The sequence below is a fragment of the Mustela putorius genome, unplaced genomic scaffold, assembly GCF_011764305.1.
Source record: "Mustela putorius furo isolate JIRA1106 unplaced genomic scaffold, ASM1176430v1.1 tig00000281_pilon_pilon_pilon, whole genome shotgun sequence".
NCBI lineage: Eukaryota > Metazoa > Chordata > Mammalia > Carnivora > Mustelidae > Mustela > Mustela putorius.
The window spans coordinates 3,330,970-3,348,626 of record NW_025421343.1 but is presented as its reverse complement, the minus strand read 5'-3'; the positions used below and the strand labels follow the sequence as shown (position 1 = coordinate 3,348,626).

General features: G+C 47.7%; 1 protein-coding gene across 2 annotated transcripts; it reads right to left on the bottom strand.

Moving 5' to 3' along the window:
- Window positions 1-89: 89 nt before the first annotated feature.
- On the bottom strand, window positions 90-17,464 carry CCT7 (chaperonin containing TCP1 subunit 7). 2 transcript variants are annotated; one of them, XM_004742200.3, is made up of 12 exons: window positions 17,307-17,464; window positions 10,845-10,998; window positions 10,101-10,207; window positions 8,069-8,194; window positions 7,073-7,125; window positions 6,556-6,727; window positions 4,267-4,431; window positions 3,271-3,459; window positions 2,559-2,656; window positions 2,055-2,187; window positions 1,345-1,551; window positions 90-473 (listed from the first exon to the last, which is right to left on the bottom strand). In XM_004742200.3, the coding sequence occupies exons 1-12, from the start codon at window positions 17,310-17,312 to the stop codon at window positions 252-254; spliced, it is 1,632 nt and encodes a 543-aa protein (XP_004742257.1). In that variant the 5' UTR covers window positions 17,313-17,464; the 3' UTR covers window positions 90-251. The 2 variants fall into 2 exon arrangements, with proteins under 2 accessions (XP_004742257.1, XP_012906610.1); XM_013051156.2 differs by lacking the exons at window positions 7,073-7,125; window positions 10,101-10,207; window positions 10,845-10,998; window positions 17,307-17,464 and having other exon boundaries at window positions 8,069-8,130.
- Between the last annotated feature and the right edge of the window lie 193 nt (window positions 17,465-17,657).

The following is a 17,657-nucleotide window of genomic DNA, read 5'->3' as shown; positions in this document are numbered from 1 at the left end:
AAAGATTTTTCTGTGGGTGAATACATATAAAAGCAAAATCCTGAGCTAGAGTCAAGACACTTCCAAGTAAAACTCCCATGCCCAGGTAATTTGTAAAGTGAATTCTAAGTCTTAAGTTTATTTAAATAACCTCCAGTGAGAACAGAGTGGACCAATGACTACCCCTTCCTTGTGATACCAACTGACCAAGACAGAGTAAGCACACCCTGCAGCCAGCCTGCCAGCCCCCTGCAAGAGGGGCAGGGTGCCTCTCAATGCGGGCGACCCCGGCCCCGGCCCCGGCCTGCCGCTGGGGGAGCATCCACTGTTGAGCGAGGATTTTTGATGGTTTCGTCTACCGACACGATAAGGCAGGCGGCCTCAGACGCTGCGGTCAGGGCGTTGATGCGCACCATGGCTGGCTCCCACACGAAGGCCTCGAAGTTGTCAGCGATGTCCTCGTTATTGATGTCCACTCCGTACCACATGCCCCCCTGAAAGAACAGGAAAAGAGAGGAGGTAACAGGTAACTGCTCTCAAATTTCTTCCCACATATCCTCCAAAAGCTTCTGGGTGTTAGAAAACCTCATTCTTTCTGAACTTGCCCGAATCTCCCCAAGGAAGATGGCATCTGCCTGGCATCACCCCAGGAAGCTGGGTGTGCATGTCTTCCCACCCGTGCCCCTAACGCCCACCCCCTTCAAACCCTAACAAGCTGCTCACACAAGAGCTCTAGGACCTCTTTTGGGCAACATGCTGTGTTTTGGGGATGCCCCATCCTCAGGTCACCCTGAGGACTCTGTATTTCTCAAGAGGAACACTCCCCAACCCCCCCTTACTTGGCTCACTGCTTACATTAGTCCCCATTTCAGATGAAGATATGGAGATGCAGAAAAGTGAATGTTTGCTTCAAGCCCTCAGGCAAGTCAGAAGCAAGGCCACTCACTGAGTGCTGTTGTCACAGTGCCCAGCACTTAACACCTCTCAAGAAGTATCTGCCAAACAGCGAATAAACCGAATGAACCCAATGAATGAACCCAATAAGCTCTCTGGGAGATCACAACTTAGAAGCAGCAGAGCCGTGGCTGGACTGCTAGTCGATGGGGCTCCGGCCTGCTTACCACCACCCTGGGAAGCCCCATATATGTGGTCAGTGTGTGTTTCTGGGGAGGAGGCAGCAGGGTCTCCCTAGTTCCTCTGATGGCACTGCGGCTCTCTCTGCCCTCAGAGACACAGTGAGCTGGTACAGGGTCCGGTTCCAGCCCTGTCCCTGGGGCCCAGCAAGCACAGCCTGAGCAGGCATGGCACACGCTCTAAATTGAGGCCCACACACCCAATCCCTGGACCCAAGGGAAAAGGACCCACCTGGGCATGCCGAGCCCGCAGCTTGTTGAGGATGTTTGTGGCATCAAAGCCAGCATTGTCACACAGCTGGCGTGGGATAATTTCCAAGGCTTTGGCATATGCCCCGATCAACAGCTGCTGTTTTCCCGGAATGGTCCTTGAGTAATCCCGCAGGTACTTGGAAAGCTCCATCTCAATGGCCCCGCCGCCAGCCACCACTGAATCGTTCTGCAGAGACCAGACCCACCTCTCAATGCTAACAGGCCCCTGGTCCAAGCTCCAGCCACAGCCAAGCTAGACCAGCCAGTCGGCAGGCCCTCTAGCACCGAAAGGGAGTGGTTCCTTATTCCTCCCACATCCCAAACCCCAGGAAACCTAGATGCGGCTCTTTTCTAGCACATCCCAACTGCAATCCGGTGAACCTTCTGGTTTCTGACCATCTTCAGGGTCACTGTGTAGTTTGAGGGCACCGGTACAATCACTGGGATGGCTGATAACAGCAGCTTCACGGATGGCTCACAAGTCATAGCCTTTAAGACAGTATCACCTATTCTGAGATAATGAGGCTGTTTCTCTATGACTTGTGAAGCAACTGAGGGAAAATAGACCACTCAGGGAAGGACAGGTTATACATGGAAGAAGCCACCACACAAATCCAGGGTCTTATCAGCTGGGGAGGCAGAGCAGGCTGTCCACACAGCCTGGGGGGCAGGACACCCCCAGCCTAGTACCTTGATGGCCCTCCTGACGATCATGATGGCATCGTGCAGGGACCGCTCTGTCTCCTCCATAAACTGCTCAGCACCGCCACGAAGGATGATAGTGCAAGTCTTGGCCTTGGGGCAGCCAGTGAAGAAATTGTACCTATACCCAGGATCAAAATCATACAGGTTAATTTCTGCTGCCAGCGGGCTGTGTCTGACCTCACCACATCCTCCCCAACACTCAGCAGCTGCTCTTTTGGTTTTCCAAATCCCACTAGGGTATTCCAATCCCACTCTTGTAGACATGTTCTGGGCAAAATTTGGGGCTGTAACCCTGGGGCATTGTGGAATCAGACTTTAGACCCAACTTGACCTCCTCCCCTCTCGAAATACTTCATATCTGAGTTCTTTATGCCCCAAAGGTGAGACTTCAAAAAAGAGGAGCACATGCACATCCCAGAAAAAGGCAGAAGGCCAGACCAGGCAGGTCCCATGACCTCCGCCAACAGGCAGCCCAGGCCTATGGCTTACCTCTCGCCGCCAATCTGGGTCTCTTCAAAGACCTGGCAGCGGCCCAGCACGTCTGATGACAGAGCATTCACACTGGTTTGGATGGAGCCTCCACAGGCCTGAGGAGCACAGGAAAGTAAGACCACCTGGCAGTTAAGGCTCCCCTGAAGCCAGAAGACAGCTTCCTGCCACCCAGCCTGAAAAGCCAATTCCCATGCCAAACCCTACACTAGTGCCCAGAGCCTCCTGCCCTGGATAACCCACTCTCAGCCTTATCCCCGAAAGAGGAGAAAATAAAACAGAACAAAGACACATAGCAGGCAAGCAGGTCTAGTTAAAAGGAGATGGGGACCCTTTACTTCAGCCAAAACCCACTCCCCCAAACTAGTGTGCCCTGGGCCCAACAACTTAGGATTGGTGCTTTAGACCTAGCACATCTTTGGTGAAATGCGAAAAAAAAAAGGAGGAAATCTGGCTGGAAACACCAATACTTAAGTTTCTCTAGCTGATCATAACATTACTACTAGGTTCCTGCACAAATCACATTTCCTGACTTGTTTCGGTTATACCGAGCATGTGCACATGGGGACTGGAGTGCTTCAAGGCCAAAAAAAAGCGAAGACAGGCCTAGAATCACGTGCCAACCTGAAAGTGCACTCCAGCACACCAGGAGTAAATGAAAATTCCACCAGGGCCACAAAGGCCAAGAAGCAGCACTCAAACATTTGGTTACCATCATTGTCCTCTTCAGATCCTCCTCTGGTACTCGGCCAGCACAGAACATGTCCCTGTCAGCAAAGTACTGGGTGGCCACATCCCCAATGGGGAGTTTGGACAAGACGACTTTCGCTCCAGAATGATGGATCCTCTCTAACTTGTCATAGAGAATGTTCCATTCGGCATCGACAATTGCCTGATAATCCTTAAGAGACCCAGAAAAGGATGAGGATGCTTTTGGGGGGAGATCAGCATATATAGTAGGCTAAAGTATACCCCCCAAAGTAAAATATGCTGATTTATCTGAGAATTAACCAGAAGACGGTAACCAGAAGAGCCCCTCCTCAGTCCAACTAAACAAGGACCCTATACGGTAACTTGGGAACCACCTAAAACTTTTAAACGCCAAAACAGAAAATAACCCCAGGACTGGGAGCTCCTCCAGAGCTGGCATGCCAAGGTGTTAAGAAATAGTTTAGCCTCACAGATCTACATTCCTCTGAGAAGCTGTACCCACGGAGTCCCCAGTGACAAGACCCCCTCCCCAAGAGGCCATTCTGTGCTGGGGGCACGTTACCTAACAGCACCTGCTTATAGCTGGGAACACTGCTACCTCCAGAGACAGCCTTGGTATCATCGGTCACGGAAGCACACCTGTCCCTATAGTGTGGGACCCGGTGCAGAACGGCCTTCATCTGCTCAAATAAGAGGACTCAAAAACCTGGGCTTGGTGTATAGGTGGAAGGCCCCGCTAGCCCCGTCTCAGGGTCCAAAGAATTATTTCAGCAGGTCTTACCTACCCAAATCCCCTCACGTCAGGTCACTTAGGGAGCAGAATGGGAAAAAAAGTGGGCCTAGTACTTGGACATCAACATATTCAGGGGGCCAGGAGGAGAATGGGGTCCATAGGGAGCCTGAAAAACAAAGCTGTGCCCAAGATGTCCACAAAGACCATGGCTTTGGCCCAAGAAAGCTGGCCATTCCCTGGTCACTGCCAGCTGGTGGGGCCTACCTCAACGGTGTGGACTCTGATTTCAGCATTATCTTTCTCAGCTTTCAGCTCAAGCTCGACATTTAAAAGGGCGATCATTGGATTATTGTACTTTTTGGGTTGCATTTCAAACCCAGCATAAGAGAAAGTCTTCTTGAACGCGACGCCAGCTACCAGCTGGGACTCCTGTTTAAAAATAACAAAACAGTCAACAGTTCAGTACTGGCATGAAATGAAATCAAGCTAGTGGCGTACTAGGCTAAGATATGTCTATTCCTGTGAACCTGAAAGAGTGAACCATGTCTTCATTTTTTTTTTTTTCAAGATTTTATTTATTTGACAGAGAGAGAGAGATCACAAGTAGGCAGAGAGGCAGGCAGAGAGAGGTGGGGAAGCAAGCTCCCTGCTAAGCAGACAGCCTGATGTGGGACTCGATCCCGGGACCCTGAGATCATGACCTGGGACGAAGGCAGAGGCTTAACTCACTGAGCCACCAGGCACCCCGACCATGACTTTATTTCACTGTTACAACAAAGCCTTTTCATTTTCATAAAACCTGGGAAAAACACAAAACGTATTTTGGCTGTCCCTTCAGTATCAAGAAAATCAATCATTCAGCTTACAGAGACTAAGCATGGTAAAAGCCATTTGGGCACTCCTCTAAGACTGACCTCCAAAGTGGGAGCCAAGGGATAATGCCAAATGTATACCTCCAGTGCCAGAGAAGGGACCAGGCATTTATGACCTGAGCCGAAGGCAGGGCCTCAACCCACTGAGCCACCCAGGCACCCTGGGACCAGGCATTTATGAATAAGGTACTGGCTGCCTAATGCCTCCCCCTTCAATCCCAACTCAACTCCCTCCCAGTTTTCTACGGGACACGTCACCCCACACCCCCTCTATCTGTCCTGCGTGTGTGCACACACACTCTGACCTGTGTGCGGTAAGCTAGGTGCACCCTCTTCCAAGGAGATGAAGCCAGAAGGGTCAGAAACCCCTGTACAGTTCCCTAGCTACAACTGTGGCTTCCTACATTTCAGTCCCTCAGAACTTGAGCTTCCTGTGGGTTGGATTTAATAGAAGGGAATAGTAAGAAAGCATGCTGCCCTTAGGATGGACTTCAGCACTATCCAAAGACTTGGGTTCAAATCCCAGATCTCTCGCTCTCTTTTTTTTTTTTTTAAGATTTTATTTATTTGACAGAGGGAGATCACAAGTAGGCAGAGAGGCAGGCAGAGAGAGGAGGAAACAGGCTCCCTGAGAGCCCGATGTGGGACTCGATCCCAGGACCCCTGGATCATGACCTGAGCCGAAGGCAGGGCCTCAACCCACTGAGCCACCCAGGCACCCTCCAGATCTCTCTTATTAAGGGACCAAGTTATTTCCCACTCAATAAAAAAGGATATATTCAGCTCAAAGACCTCCATGTTCTGTGTCAGGGCTAATCTCTAATACTATTGCCTAACAGTGAACACATGTGCAACACTCAAATCCACAGCATCCTAAAGGGGTGATGCCTGAGCTCTATCAAGATGGATAGGCAGAGGGACACCTGGGTGGGTCAGTGGGTTAAAGCCTCTAACTTCGGCTCAGGTCATGATCCCAGGGTCCCGGGACAGAGCCCCACATTGGGCTCTCTGCTTGGCAGGGAGCCCGCTTCCCTTCCTCTCTCTCTGCCTACTTGTGAGCTCTATCAAATAAATAAATAAAATCTTTAAAAAGAAATTCTAAAATATATTGTTAAATGGACAAAAGGGAATTACAGAACACTGTATTACAAATAAACCCTTGTGTTTAGAAAAGCAGTATTTACATATGTTTATAGACACACACAGTATGCTGGAAGCACTTGTGCACACACACACACACACACTTAATGGTTGTATCTGGGGCATTTATTTTTATCTTTAGGCCCCTTTATACATTTAAAACTATGTATAATCTATTCAAAACAAATGAATAAAAGGCGTGTCCCTTCAAATAGAGTGGACTGAGAAGCACTTCTCAGATTTATTCGCCCGGAGGGTCCTAAATGATTTATCAGATGGAGCTAGGGCTATCCCCTCCCACATCACACAGAGATTCTAAAAATTGAGTTCAATCTGCTCTTCTGCTGTCAAGTAAATACAGGTCCAGAAAGTATGTACAGTCATAGGCTGTAGTGACATCATGGGGACCACAACTCTAGTCTGACTTCCAGCCCAACACACATTCTCTCAGCACCTGTACGGTGTGCTCACCTCCTGCACCAACCCGTCTGCAGAGTCCATGTGAAGGCAGGAGCCTCCCGGGGGGCTGTGGCAGGCTTACCTCCAGGGCACCACCTTGCACCTTCTTGATTCCAATCATCTTAAGCTGCAACAGATCGTCGAGCATCATCACTGCATCCACCACCATCTTGGCAAAGAAGGCTTTCTGCTGGGAAATCAGCTTGGAGCTCAGGGCGGTCATGGCACACTTCTCCAGCAGCTTCCTCTGCTCCCTGGGACACGAGGATGGGTGGGACCTGCATCAGGCTCTAGTGTTGAGTCTACTGCAGTGTGGACAGGGGGTCTGTTCTGGTGTCTAAACTCAGCCCACACCACCTTCCTCTTCTGCATCTTTAGGACAGATTACCACTGAGGGATGGTGACCACGGCCAGAGACCTCGCGTGGGACAGCTTTAAAACTCCAGCATACAGCCCCTTTTGTGCTGTGTAAGCTGGCATACAGCCAAGGGTCTGGCAAGAGCCAAATGGCCCTGGGCCCATATAGGGTGGCAACACACTTCTACATCCAATTTGGCCACAGAAAGTCAAGGTTCTGACAAAGCCCACCAAAAACTTACACTTTATCTTCCTTCTTCACGGTCACAGCGATCTCTTTGATCTTGTTAACTGCCTGCCAACAACAGAAGCCGAGTGAGTCCCTGATGCCAAAGGCAACCTGGAGAGGTGGGTCCCAGACCATCCTGCCACTCTATAATCTGTTTACTCCCAATTCTTAAACATTCCCACTCTGCAGCTGAAACAACACTTCCAAGTCCTATAGCTGCCTGAAACAAAGGTCTCTGTAGTTTAGAAAACTCCCAGTGACAAATAGGTCTAGGCATAGGTCTAGTTCTGAAAAACCAAGGTATTTCTAGGATTTAACTCTGAATATGCAAAAAATACACTAAAATAAGTGAGTGGAAACAAGCTAGGATTCTAGATTGGGCCAAACCTTCTGGCTTATGAAAAACACCCAGTGCTTTAATTTATTAGATATATAATACCTTTATATGTTAAACTTAGTATCTTTTCAAAAGCACTTCTCATGTATGATCTCATTTTAATGTTACCAACCCGAAACAGACAGTAAGTAACTTTGGGGGGTAGGGGAGAGAATCTCAAGCGGACTCCCCACTGAGCATGGAGCCTGAGCCGAGTGCTTCATCCCATGACCCTGAGCCGAAATCATGAATTGGACACTTAACTGACAAGGCACCCAGGTGCCCCTGGAAGAGAGATAGTAAAGGGAGAAAGTAAAGCCTAGAGGGACTGACTTGCCCAAGATCACAGAATGAAGGTCAAAGATCAGTAAAAGCAGGGTCCTAACATGTGTGCCATGAGGAACTTGATAAAAAACAAACCAAAAAACCCCAGCTCTCACTTACTGAGTCCATCAGGAAACCTGAAGCTTGAAGAGATAGCTACTGAATGGCAGATCTGAAATTTGTAGGGAGAAGTCAGAAAAAGTCCAAAGAACCCTGTCACCAGCCTCTCTATACCCCAGTAAAGGTATTATCCTAAGAAAAACATGAAGGTACCCAAGCACATGGCCAGGGTAGCCAATATTCCCATACCAACTGGGTGGCAGTGCGGAAAGCTCGGATGATGATCTGTGGGTGCAAACCTTCCTCCACATAGGGTTTTACTTGCTTCAGAAACTCAGCAGCCAGCAGGGTCACAGAGGTGGTACCATCACCGACCTAGAAGCAGATGACAGGAAATTCACATTTTCTCATGTTTAGAGATAAACCCTGAAACTCCATTTTTAGGCAACCTACCCATTTAAACTAGGAGTGTTTAAATGGGTGTAAAATGTTTTTTCCTGAAAGCATAGGTGAAGGCAGTTAGGTATCCATCCCATCAAAAGGCTCTGGGCTACAAAATTAATTCCCCAGCCAGGCCCATTCTCCAAAGAGAGCTGATTTGGACAATCAAAGTTCCTCAGGATGTGAAATCACATAAGCAGATTAACCAAGAACTTATATATTACACACAGGCATGATGAACAAGATAGTCCCAGTCACGCTTATGCTTCTGTGTCCCAGGTAACCATGGCAGCAAGAGACAGGACACAAACATTCTTTAAGGAGTATGAAGGACTACAGAAGTTTCCAAAAAGATCATTTCCGCTGAATCCCACGGAAACAAACCTTCCAGGAAAGGCCAAAAGTCCTTTACATTTTATACACTGGAACAAGCAGATAACAATCTGCTAACCATTCTAACATAGTCATTTTCTACAATGGGATCTAAACCCTATTTTTAATGAATGAGAAAAAGAATAAAAGCTAAAACCAGTTCACATCTGATTTGGCAGAAATTCACTTTCAACTCACTTATGTCCATTGTGTAATGTGAGGGATCTCCAAGGGGGAAGAAGTGGGGGAAGAAGTGGTACTGGGGTAAAGGGTTTAAGTGGCCAAACTCCTGGCCAGAAAGGTTATTAGTCCCTTGTTGAAGATAGTAACAGGTCAAATTCAGATTATTCTCACTTTAATTTTTACAAGTTACACTGTTTTATAGTCTACTGGGTCTCAATAAACCTTTTTATATAACTTTAGAACAAATCTGTGATACTCTAAAATGCAAGCCTGTTTCCTCTCAACAGTTGATTCAAGATTCTAGTGTTAGATTTTCTTTTTTTGGGTAAAGATTTTATTTATTTATTTGAAAGACACACAGAGAGATGTAGCGAGAAAAAGAGCACAACCCAGGGGAGCCTCAGGCAGAGGGAGAGGGAGAAGCAGGATCCCTACTGAGCAAGGAGATTGACTTGGGGCTCCATCTCACGACCCTGGGATCATGACTTGAGCCAAAGGCAGAAGCTTAGGGAACTGAGCCACCCCAGTGCCCACAGAGTTAGAAATGCTTTAAGACACACTGGTTAATGTTGTCATTTCATACACTTGAAAATGACTGAAGTGGCAAACTTTATGTTATCTGTATTTTACCAGCATGGAAAAACAACAGCAGATAAACTGGAAACCTTGGAGTTTCCAGTCCCATCTTATAAGGTGACTAACATGTGAGATTTTTAAAGATTTCATTTATTTATTTGACAGGCAGAGATCACAAGCAGGCAGAGAGGCAGGCAGAGAGAGGAAGGGAAGCAGGCTCCCCGCTAAGCAGAGAGCCCGATGTGGGGCTGGATCCCAGGACCCTGGGATCATGACCTGATCCGAAGGCAGAGGCCTCAACCCACTGAGCCACCCAGGCGCCCCCGAGAGATTTTTTTTAAGCTAAATATACTAAATATACTAAAATTATTTTCACCTGTTTCTTTTTGCTTTTTTAAAAAATTAACATATATTATTTGTTTCAGGGGTAGAGAGATTAAATTATTTACAAGGTCACAGATATGCACGACAGTATATGGCCCTGGTTCTAATATCTCAGCTAAATGCAGTGAAAGAGTATAAATTTTCAAAGACTATCAATACCATCTAATTATTTTACAAGTATGTACTACTTGTGAAATCATAATTTCAGAGTTAAAATTAAAAAAAAAAAAAAAAAAAAAAAAAACAACTTTATGCGAGAAAAGCAAAAGAGCAAGCAGCCATGCATTTCAACCTTTACTTAAACACATATGCTTGATTTCCCCACCTCAGCATCTTGGGATTTGGCAATGTCCACTAGAGTCTTTGCTGCAGGATGGACAACATCAAGGAGTTTCAGGATTGTGGCCCCATCATTAGAAATTGTTGCTTTGCCTTAAAAGGAAAAACAGAAAGTAAAAATTTAAAGACCCTTTTCCCAGTTGGACTTGGGAGCCCACACACACTTTACTGGGATGGGACAAGAGAAGATCGTGGCATCTATGAACTGATCTTTTTACAGACTTAGCTCTGTGCACAAAGCACCTGAAACCACAAGCTTCTGAAGACCATGAGCTCCTGATTTTCTCCAAACAGCACTTTGCACACCTCAAACTGAATGTAGAAAATATTACTTCAAATGAGTGAGAAACTGTTTAGATAGTCTTGACTATCTAATTAACACCCTATTATCTCCCATGTCAGCTAGGACACTAAAACATGGGGGGAAATTCTGTTCTGGTGACATGATACAATGGAATGACCACAGGCAACACAGATGGTTCTGTTTCATGTTTCCAGGCTGCCTCTCCCCAAGAAGCAACAGGTTCCTGAGACCAACTTCTCCCATATATTCCTATATTCCCCTAAGATTTATTAGCATTCAGGACAAAGTACGAAATGGAACTGTTTCACAGCAAGCCATCAGAGATCTTAAAAACAGTGGCATTTGTGAGGCCAATCTCTGCTACCCTGAACACTCCCCAGGAGTGTCCTCCCCTGTGCCCTGGCCTGAGGAACCCTGCAGACTCACCTCGGCCATCTACGATCAGCTTGTCCATGCCGCGAGGGCCCAGGGTGGTTCGTACAGCCTCTGCAATCACCTGGCAGGCACTGATGTTACTTACAAGCTGGGGGATGCCTTGGGAGCTATCAGTCCCCTCTTTCAACAGGATAACTGGTGTGGGCTGGAGAAGAAAGAACAACGGACTGCTTTTAACAATCATCTATTGCAATGAAATTCAAGGAGGGGCAAAAGGATAAATGTTTCCATCTCCCCCATAACAGAAATATATGGAGGCCTCTTAAAGATCCAAGAGAGAGAGCACATGCACACACGCATGCGCGCGCACACACACACACACACACACACACGGAGGGGGTGTAGAGGGAGAGCAGCACACACCCTGCTAAGAACCAAGCCAGCCGCAAGGCTTGATCTCATAACCCAGAGATCATGACCTGAGCTGAAATTAAGAGTCAGACACTTCACCAACTGAGCCTCCCAGGCGCCCCTCTGAAGGTTTTTAAAAACTATATTCCCACTGTCCACCACGCTGATTCCTTGACCAGCACCTATATCCAGAGATACAGCCAAGAACACAGCTACCCTGCAGGTGTGCTAGAAAATGGTATGAGGAGGATGATTTAGTCTAAATCAAATACTGTGTTCTCCAGTGCTCAGCAGAGTAAGCACAGCCTTTTCAACTCTTACACTATCCCCTGTGTTGAAGAATTAGGTCACAGCACAGGAGGAAGAAGCTCAGTGTTCACCCTCCAGCAAAACCACCACTTATCTGCATTACAGCTTAATCCTACAGAAGTTGACGGGGCATTGATGCAAAATACGAGATGCCAACAGCTTCAGGTGGTGTCCTGGAGATGCCCAGGCAGGCAGCTTACTAACCATGCTTAGCTGGAGTGCACAGGAGGAGCCAGGCAGAGAAACAGATACCCTCACAAAATGACAACAAATCTAATTCGTACACGATGTTTCCATCTCTCAGTGTCAGTTCCATAGAGCTTCCCTGTGACCGGTCTCCAGTCAAATGTCCCAAAGAAATTTTCATCTATTTTGCAGGCTAGCCTCGAGAACAGTCATTATTCCTACAGGGGCTTAATTTGGATACCCGCCTTAGAAACTCTGGGAAGACAGGGATACTTCCCCATTTAAAAACTTTGCTTAGAGACCTTTGCTTCAGTGACTGTTAGCACAGACAGTAATTCCTCATCTTGGCAAAGCAGTTTGTATCAAAACCTGTGCCTTCCGAGATGAGCTCATAACCAGACTCTGTCTTCTCTGCGTTTGTGACTTAATTTTGTGTTGTAGAACAGAATATAGTAAGGGTGCTGTTTTGAAACTTGTTATGCTATATGTGTACTACTAAGCTATGACTTAAAATGTACTTCTTACCATGGATTGCTATACGAAGTCTGAAAGCCTCTGCCCCTGTCCACCCCTAGTCTGAGCAGGAAAGACACAGGAAATGAAAGCACAAGGGAGATCTTGACCCAACAATAAGGAGGCACGGGTTCACGCATCAGAAAGCCCAGTGACCCATGAGGGTGACTCCATATTCACTGCGCAATTCCTGATAAAGGCCAACTCCTCTGGCCAGTGCAGCTGGAGGACAGTGGGCAGAAGGAAGACTGGAGTAAGGCTGCAGATGCAGGCAACAGCCAGCTCCATACTCAATACAGACCATGGTAAGGAGTTTGGATTTTATTCCTACAAAAGGAAGCCCTGGAAAAACTTATTGCAGAGGAATGGCATGTTCCAATTTACATTTTATCTATATAAAATGTAAAGAGAAACAAAGTAGGAGGCAAGATATAGTATGTAAATGCATAAAAGGGGCTGGAAAGATGAGCAAGAAGCTGTAATGAGTAAGAGTGTTCCTACACTCTTAAAAAGGGTTCTGATGCTTTGTATTGTGGATTTTCTGTTTTGTTTCAACGTTTTCCTAATAAACACATACACTACTTTCTTTCTTTCTCTTTTTTTAAAAGACTACCTGTCAGATAACCCCCGAAATCTGAGGTCAGGCATGGGCCAGAGAGAAAATTCCTTCCCTTTCACCAGTGTCCCAGGTCTGACAGCAAGAAATGGCTTCTTTATACTCTCAGCATTCTTTCAGGCCTCTTATACCTTCAGTAAGGAAAAAGCTATTCCGTTCAAAGGCCCTACCCTCTCTCAGTCCTGCTAAATTATTTCTCATGGCAGCCCCAAGCTTCTTCGGTTCATCCTTGCCCTGCATAGTGTTAAACTTCAAATCAAAAACCAACTTGCATCTCAAACTTTTCCTGTTACCTTCAACAAATTTTCACTTCTCCAACAGGATAACTGAACAATGCTTATGAAGACTTTTTCTTATCTCCACCTCCAAATTGTATGCCTATTTATAAGAGCTACCCTGATATTTTTTTTTTCCTTTAAAGACCTTATTTAGGGACGCCTGGGTGGCTCAGTTGGTTAAGCAGCTGCCTTCGGCTCAGGTCATGATCCCAGCGTCCTGGGATCGAGTCCCACATCAGGCTCCTTGCTCCGCAGGGAGCCTGCTTCTCCCTCTGACTCTGCCTTCCACTTTGTCTGCCTGTGCTCGCTCTCGCTCGCTCTCTCTCTGACAAATAAATAAATAAATAATCTTAAAAAAAAAAAAAAAAGACCTTATTTATTTGAGAGAGAGAGCACAGGGTTGGGGGGCAGGCAGAGGGAGGAGCAGACTCCCTGCTGAGCAGGGATGGTGCGGTGGGCTGTGACCCTGGACTCTGGGATCATGACCTGAGCCAAAGATAGACATTTAACTAAGTCACCCAGGTGCCCCATTTTTTAAAAAAGATTTTATTTGGGGTGCCTGGGTGGCTTAGTTGTTGGGCATCTGCCTTCTGCTCAGGTCATGATCCCAGGGTCCTGGGATGGAGCCTCGGATCAGGCTCCCTGCTCAGTGGGAAGCCTGCTTCTCCCTCCCCTACTCCCCGTTTGTGTTCCCTCTCTCACTGTCTTTCTGTCTCTATCAAATATACAAATAAAAAAAAATCCTTAAAAAAATAAAAAATAGGGGTTCCTGGGTGGCTCAATGGGTTAAGGTCTCTGCCTTTGGCTCGGGTCATGATCCCGGGGTCCTGGGATGGAGCCCCTCATTGGGCTCTCTGCTCGGCAGGGAGCCTGCTTCCCTCTCTCTCTCTCTGTCTGCTTCTCTGCCTACTTGTGATTTCTGTCAAATAAATAAAATCTTTAAAAAAATAAAAAATATTTGGGGCACCTGGGTGGCTCAGTGGGTTAAAGCCTCTGCCTTCGGCTCAGGTCATGATCCCAGGGTCCTGGGATCGAGCCCCGCATCAGGCTGTCTGCTCCGCGGAGAGCCTGCTTCCTTCTCTCTCTCTCTCTGCCTGCCTCTCTGCCTACTTGTGATCTCTGTCTGTCAAATAAATAAATAAAATCTTTAAAAAAAAAATTTTATTTGGGAGAGAGTGAGTGCACAAACAGGGGTAGGGGGAGCAGAGCGAGAGGGACAATTTAGATTCAGTGCTGAGCCCACAACCCAACACAGGGCAGTGTCTCAGGTCCCTGAGATCATGACCTGAGCTGAACCAAGAGTCAGATGGCCAACTGGCTGAGCCATCCAGGTGTCTCTACCCTGGCTCAGTTGGTAGAGCATGTGTCTCTTGATCTCCAGGTCCTAAGTTTGAGCCCTGTGTTGGCTATAGAGCTTACTTAATAAAGTGTGTGTTTGTGTGTGAAGATATTTTTAAATGGTAAAAAACAAAACACTTTCTTACCATGCCAGCAATTCATCAGTGCCCCAATTCTTTCAAGATGTTTTTTTAACAGCAGCTACTAGGGGCACCCTGAAGAGAGGATCCCGTAATTCCTTCTGCTTCCTCTGTGCACAATTTTTATAACACCAGCCATCTTAAAGTATGAGCTTCCCAAAGGTAAGGATTATAATCATCTCAATTTGTGGAGTGCCTAGATTTGGCCACGTATGAAGTAATATGCAAAAGCTTTTGATACTGAAAATTCAACTTTATATACGCCATGAATTAAGATAGCACTGGCTTGGGCACCTGGGTGGCTCAGGTGGTTAAGCGAATGCCTTCAGCTCAGATCATGATCCCGGAGTCCCAGGACCAAGTCCTGCATCAGGCTCCCTGCTCAAAAGGGAGTTTGCTTCTTCTTCTGACCCTCACCCCCTCATGTGTGCGTGCTCTCTCTCAAATAAATAAAATCTTAAAAAAAAAAAAAAAGACACTGGCTTCTAATTTTTGCAAAAGCACTGGCAGGGTGGTGAAACGAAATCCACTGAGAATTCTTAAGTACAAAGCAAAGAGGGCTCAGAAGCATCTGAGCCCCACGTTCCCTATGCTGTGTAGGCTGGGCCCACAGAAATGGCAGGCTGGATAAACGAGGAATCCTAAGGGAAGGGAAAGGTGGCAGAGCTGGATTGAACCAAGCCAGGTCAAGCTGGACAGGTCCTCTTCTTTTACCTCCTGGAGGACACGCACTGCTATGGGAAGTCCAGCTTCTTTTCTAAGTTACTTTTCAATCTCACTCATTTTTACTGAATAAAGAAACAAGAGCGGAACCAGTAATCTGCCAAGGGTATCGTGGAAGGCTCTGGAATTTCAGCTTAATGACCTTCATCTTCATCCTCCTTAAAAACGTTTATTTATTATTAAAGCTTAATGTTCTGTAAAACAACAACAGGTGTTCACATGCCAAGGCATGTAGTACTCAATACCACAAAGGCAAGGACACATGTTCCTTCCTAGTGTACTGCAAGTCACAGGACTGAGTTATCAGTCCTCTCTCTTTTTAAAAAACTTTATTTATTTGTAATTTCTACCCCCAAGGTGGGGCTTAAACTCATGACCCCGAGATTAGGCGTTGTATGCTCTATGGACTGAGCCAGCCAGGGACCCCTTTACCTATCTTCTGATCACAGAAGCATTCTAGAATATCGAGGGCTAATTCCATGACAGCAAGGATTTTGACAGAAGATTCACATCCCAAAAGGAGTCTTGCCAAACAAAACTCTGATGGAAGTCTTGTCAGTAGGACAGATTACAGGGAGGGAAGGAAGAAACCAACCACCTAGCAGAACAGCTAAGATCTGCTGAGTGCTTACTCCATGCTGGATGCTCTGTATGTAGCAGCTCAAAGAATCCCCTTAATACACCGAGGGCAGGAAATTTAATAGCATGCTCAAAGTCACATACCTAGTAGGTACCAGCTTAGTTACAAAACCTAGGCATCCAGTGTAGCTCTGGAGCGACTTCAAGAATAGGTATTGCTGGAGAGGGACTGAAAAACGGAAGTACTAGAGGTATGAAGGGGAGAAAAAAGTACAGATAAATTCTAGGTTCCTTCTATCATGGTACAACTGGACTCCCAGGGCATCCGGTCACAGAATGAACACACACCTCACAGGTCAGTCTGACCTCCACCAGGACAGGAAGCGGCTGTAGAAGGCCACCACTTAACAGAAGATTTCCTCTGACTGACCAAAATGAGTCCGTGAACTGCCAAGTGCACCACAGGGAGCAGCATCTACGTCAGGGTCTTGCCTCAGACACCCCCTTAAAAGCTGGCCCTGTTCAAAAGCAACTCAGGAGACAGCAGCAGGCTTGGGATCCATTGTAAGCATCTAGGGCCCTGAGATGGCACAAAGGGCTGGGGCGGAAGTGGGCTGGGCTACAGGGGGCCTCCGGGATTCACCGACACCCCTAATTCAAGAAAAGGAGACCCAGCGTTAGATGGCCAACTAGAAAAGCCTGGTCTGATGCCAAGTCCGGAAGGGCAAACAGAGTCGGAGTCCGAGCCCGGCTCTTCCCACCTCTGCCGTAGTGTCCCCATGTGCCCTGTCCATTCTCCTGGCTGAGAAGCTGCAGCCCCAACAACCAGCTGGCATTACATGACATTCAGTAGGCACTAAATATGCTTTTACTTCAGGAACGAACGAGTGAGTGGTAAAGTACAAGCCAAGTGTGTTTCCACCTATGCAGCAGCAGGCGGGCTGGGGGACCCGCGAGCAACCACAGTTGAGCCCCTCCGCTCCGCCCAACATAAGGTCCCCACGCTGCCCGTTCTAAGAAGCACACGTTTTTTACACCCCCACGTTTCCCAAGGCACCCGCCGACCGTGTATGCACGCACGCTCAAAGTCGCACTCTAACACAGCTTATGATTGTGAGGGGGCTCCAAAAACCCGGTCCCCTAAGCGGGCTCGCGGCCCCGAAGCAGCCTGGGACTTGTAGTCCGCAGCCGGCCAGACCAAAGTCTTCCCTCCAGCCCCACAAAGGCCTCGCCCAGAGCCCCAGTTCCGTGCGGGGGCCGAGCCAGGCCGCGGCGGGCCGGGGTCGCCGGAGACAGGGGATCCGCCTAAGGACAGAGTCAGTAGGTAGCGGAGGGCCCTATGGGACCGACCCGGGCCAGGCGGTGCCACCCACGGGCCGGATGGCAGCGGATGGCGACAGATAGGCGAACCGCCACTCACCATCATTTTGGAAGCTTATTCACTGGCCCGCTACGCCTCCCGTCTTCTCCGCGTCCGGGCGGCCCAACAACCCCACAATCCCCCGCGCCAGAGAAGTCCCCAGAAGCTTCGCCAAGCCGTTGGCTCGGGAGAGGAAGGGGACGGGCCACTTCCGCCACTCTATGGCTTGTTACCACAGAGTCGACACGGCTAGAAGGACCAGAGGCTGGGTCTTTGAGGGAGCTTTTGGGAGACGCGTTGGTTACCTAGGGTCGCCGGATTCGGGTTGTGCTTTTCTCTTTGAATATGTAGAATCCTTGTTCGGTCTGCGTCACCCGCTAACCCTCATTCCATCCCCCCTCACCCCGAACG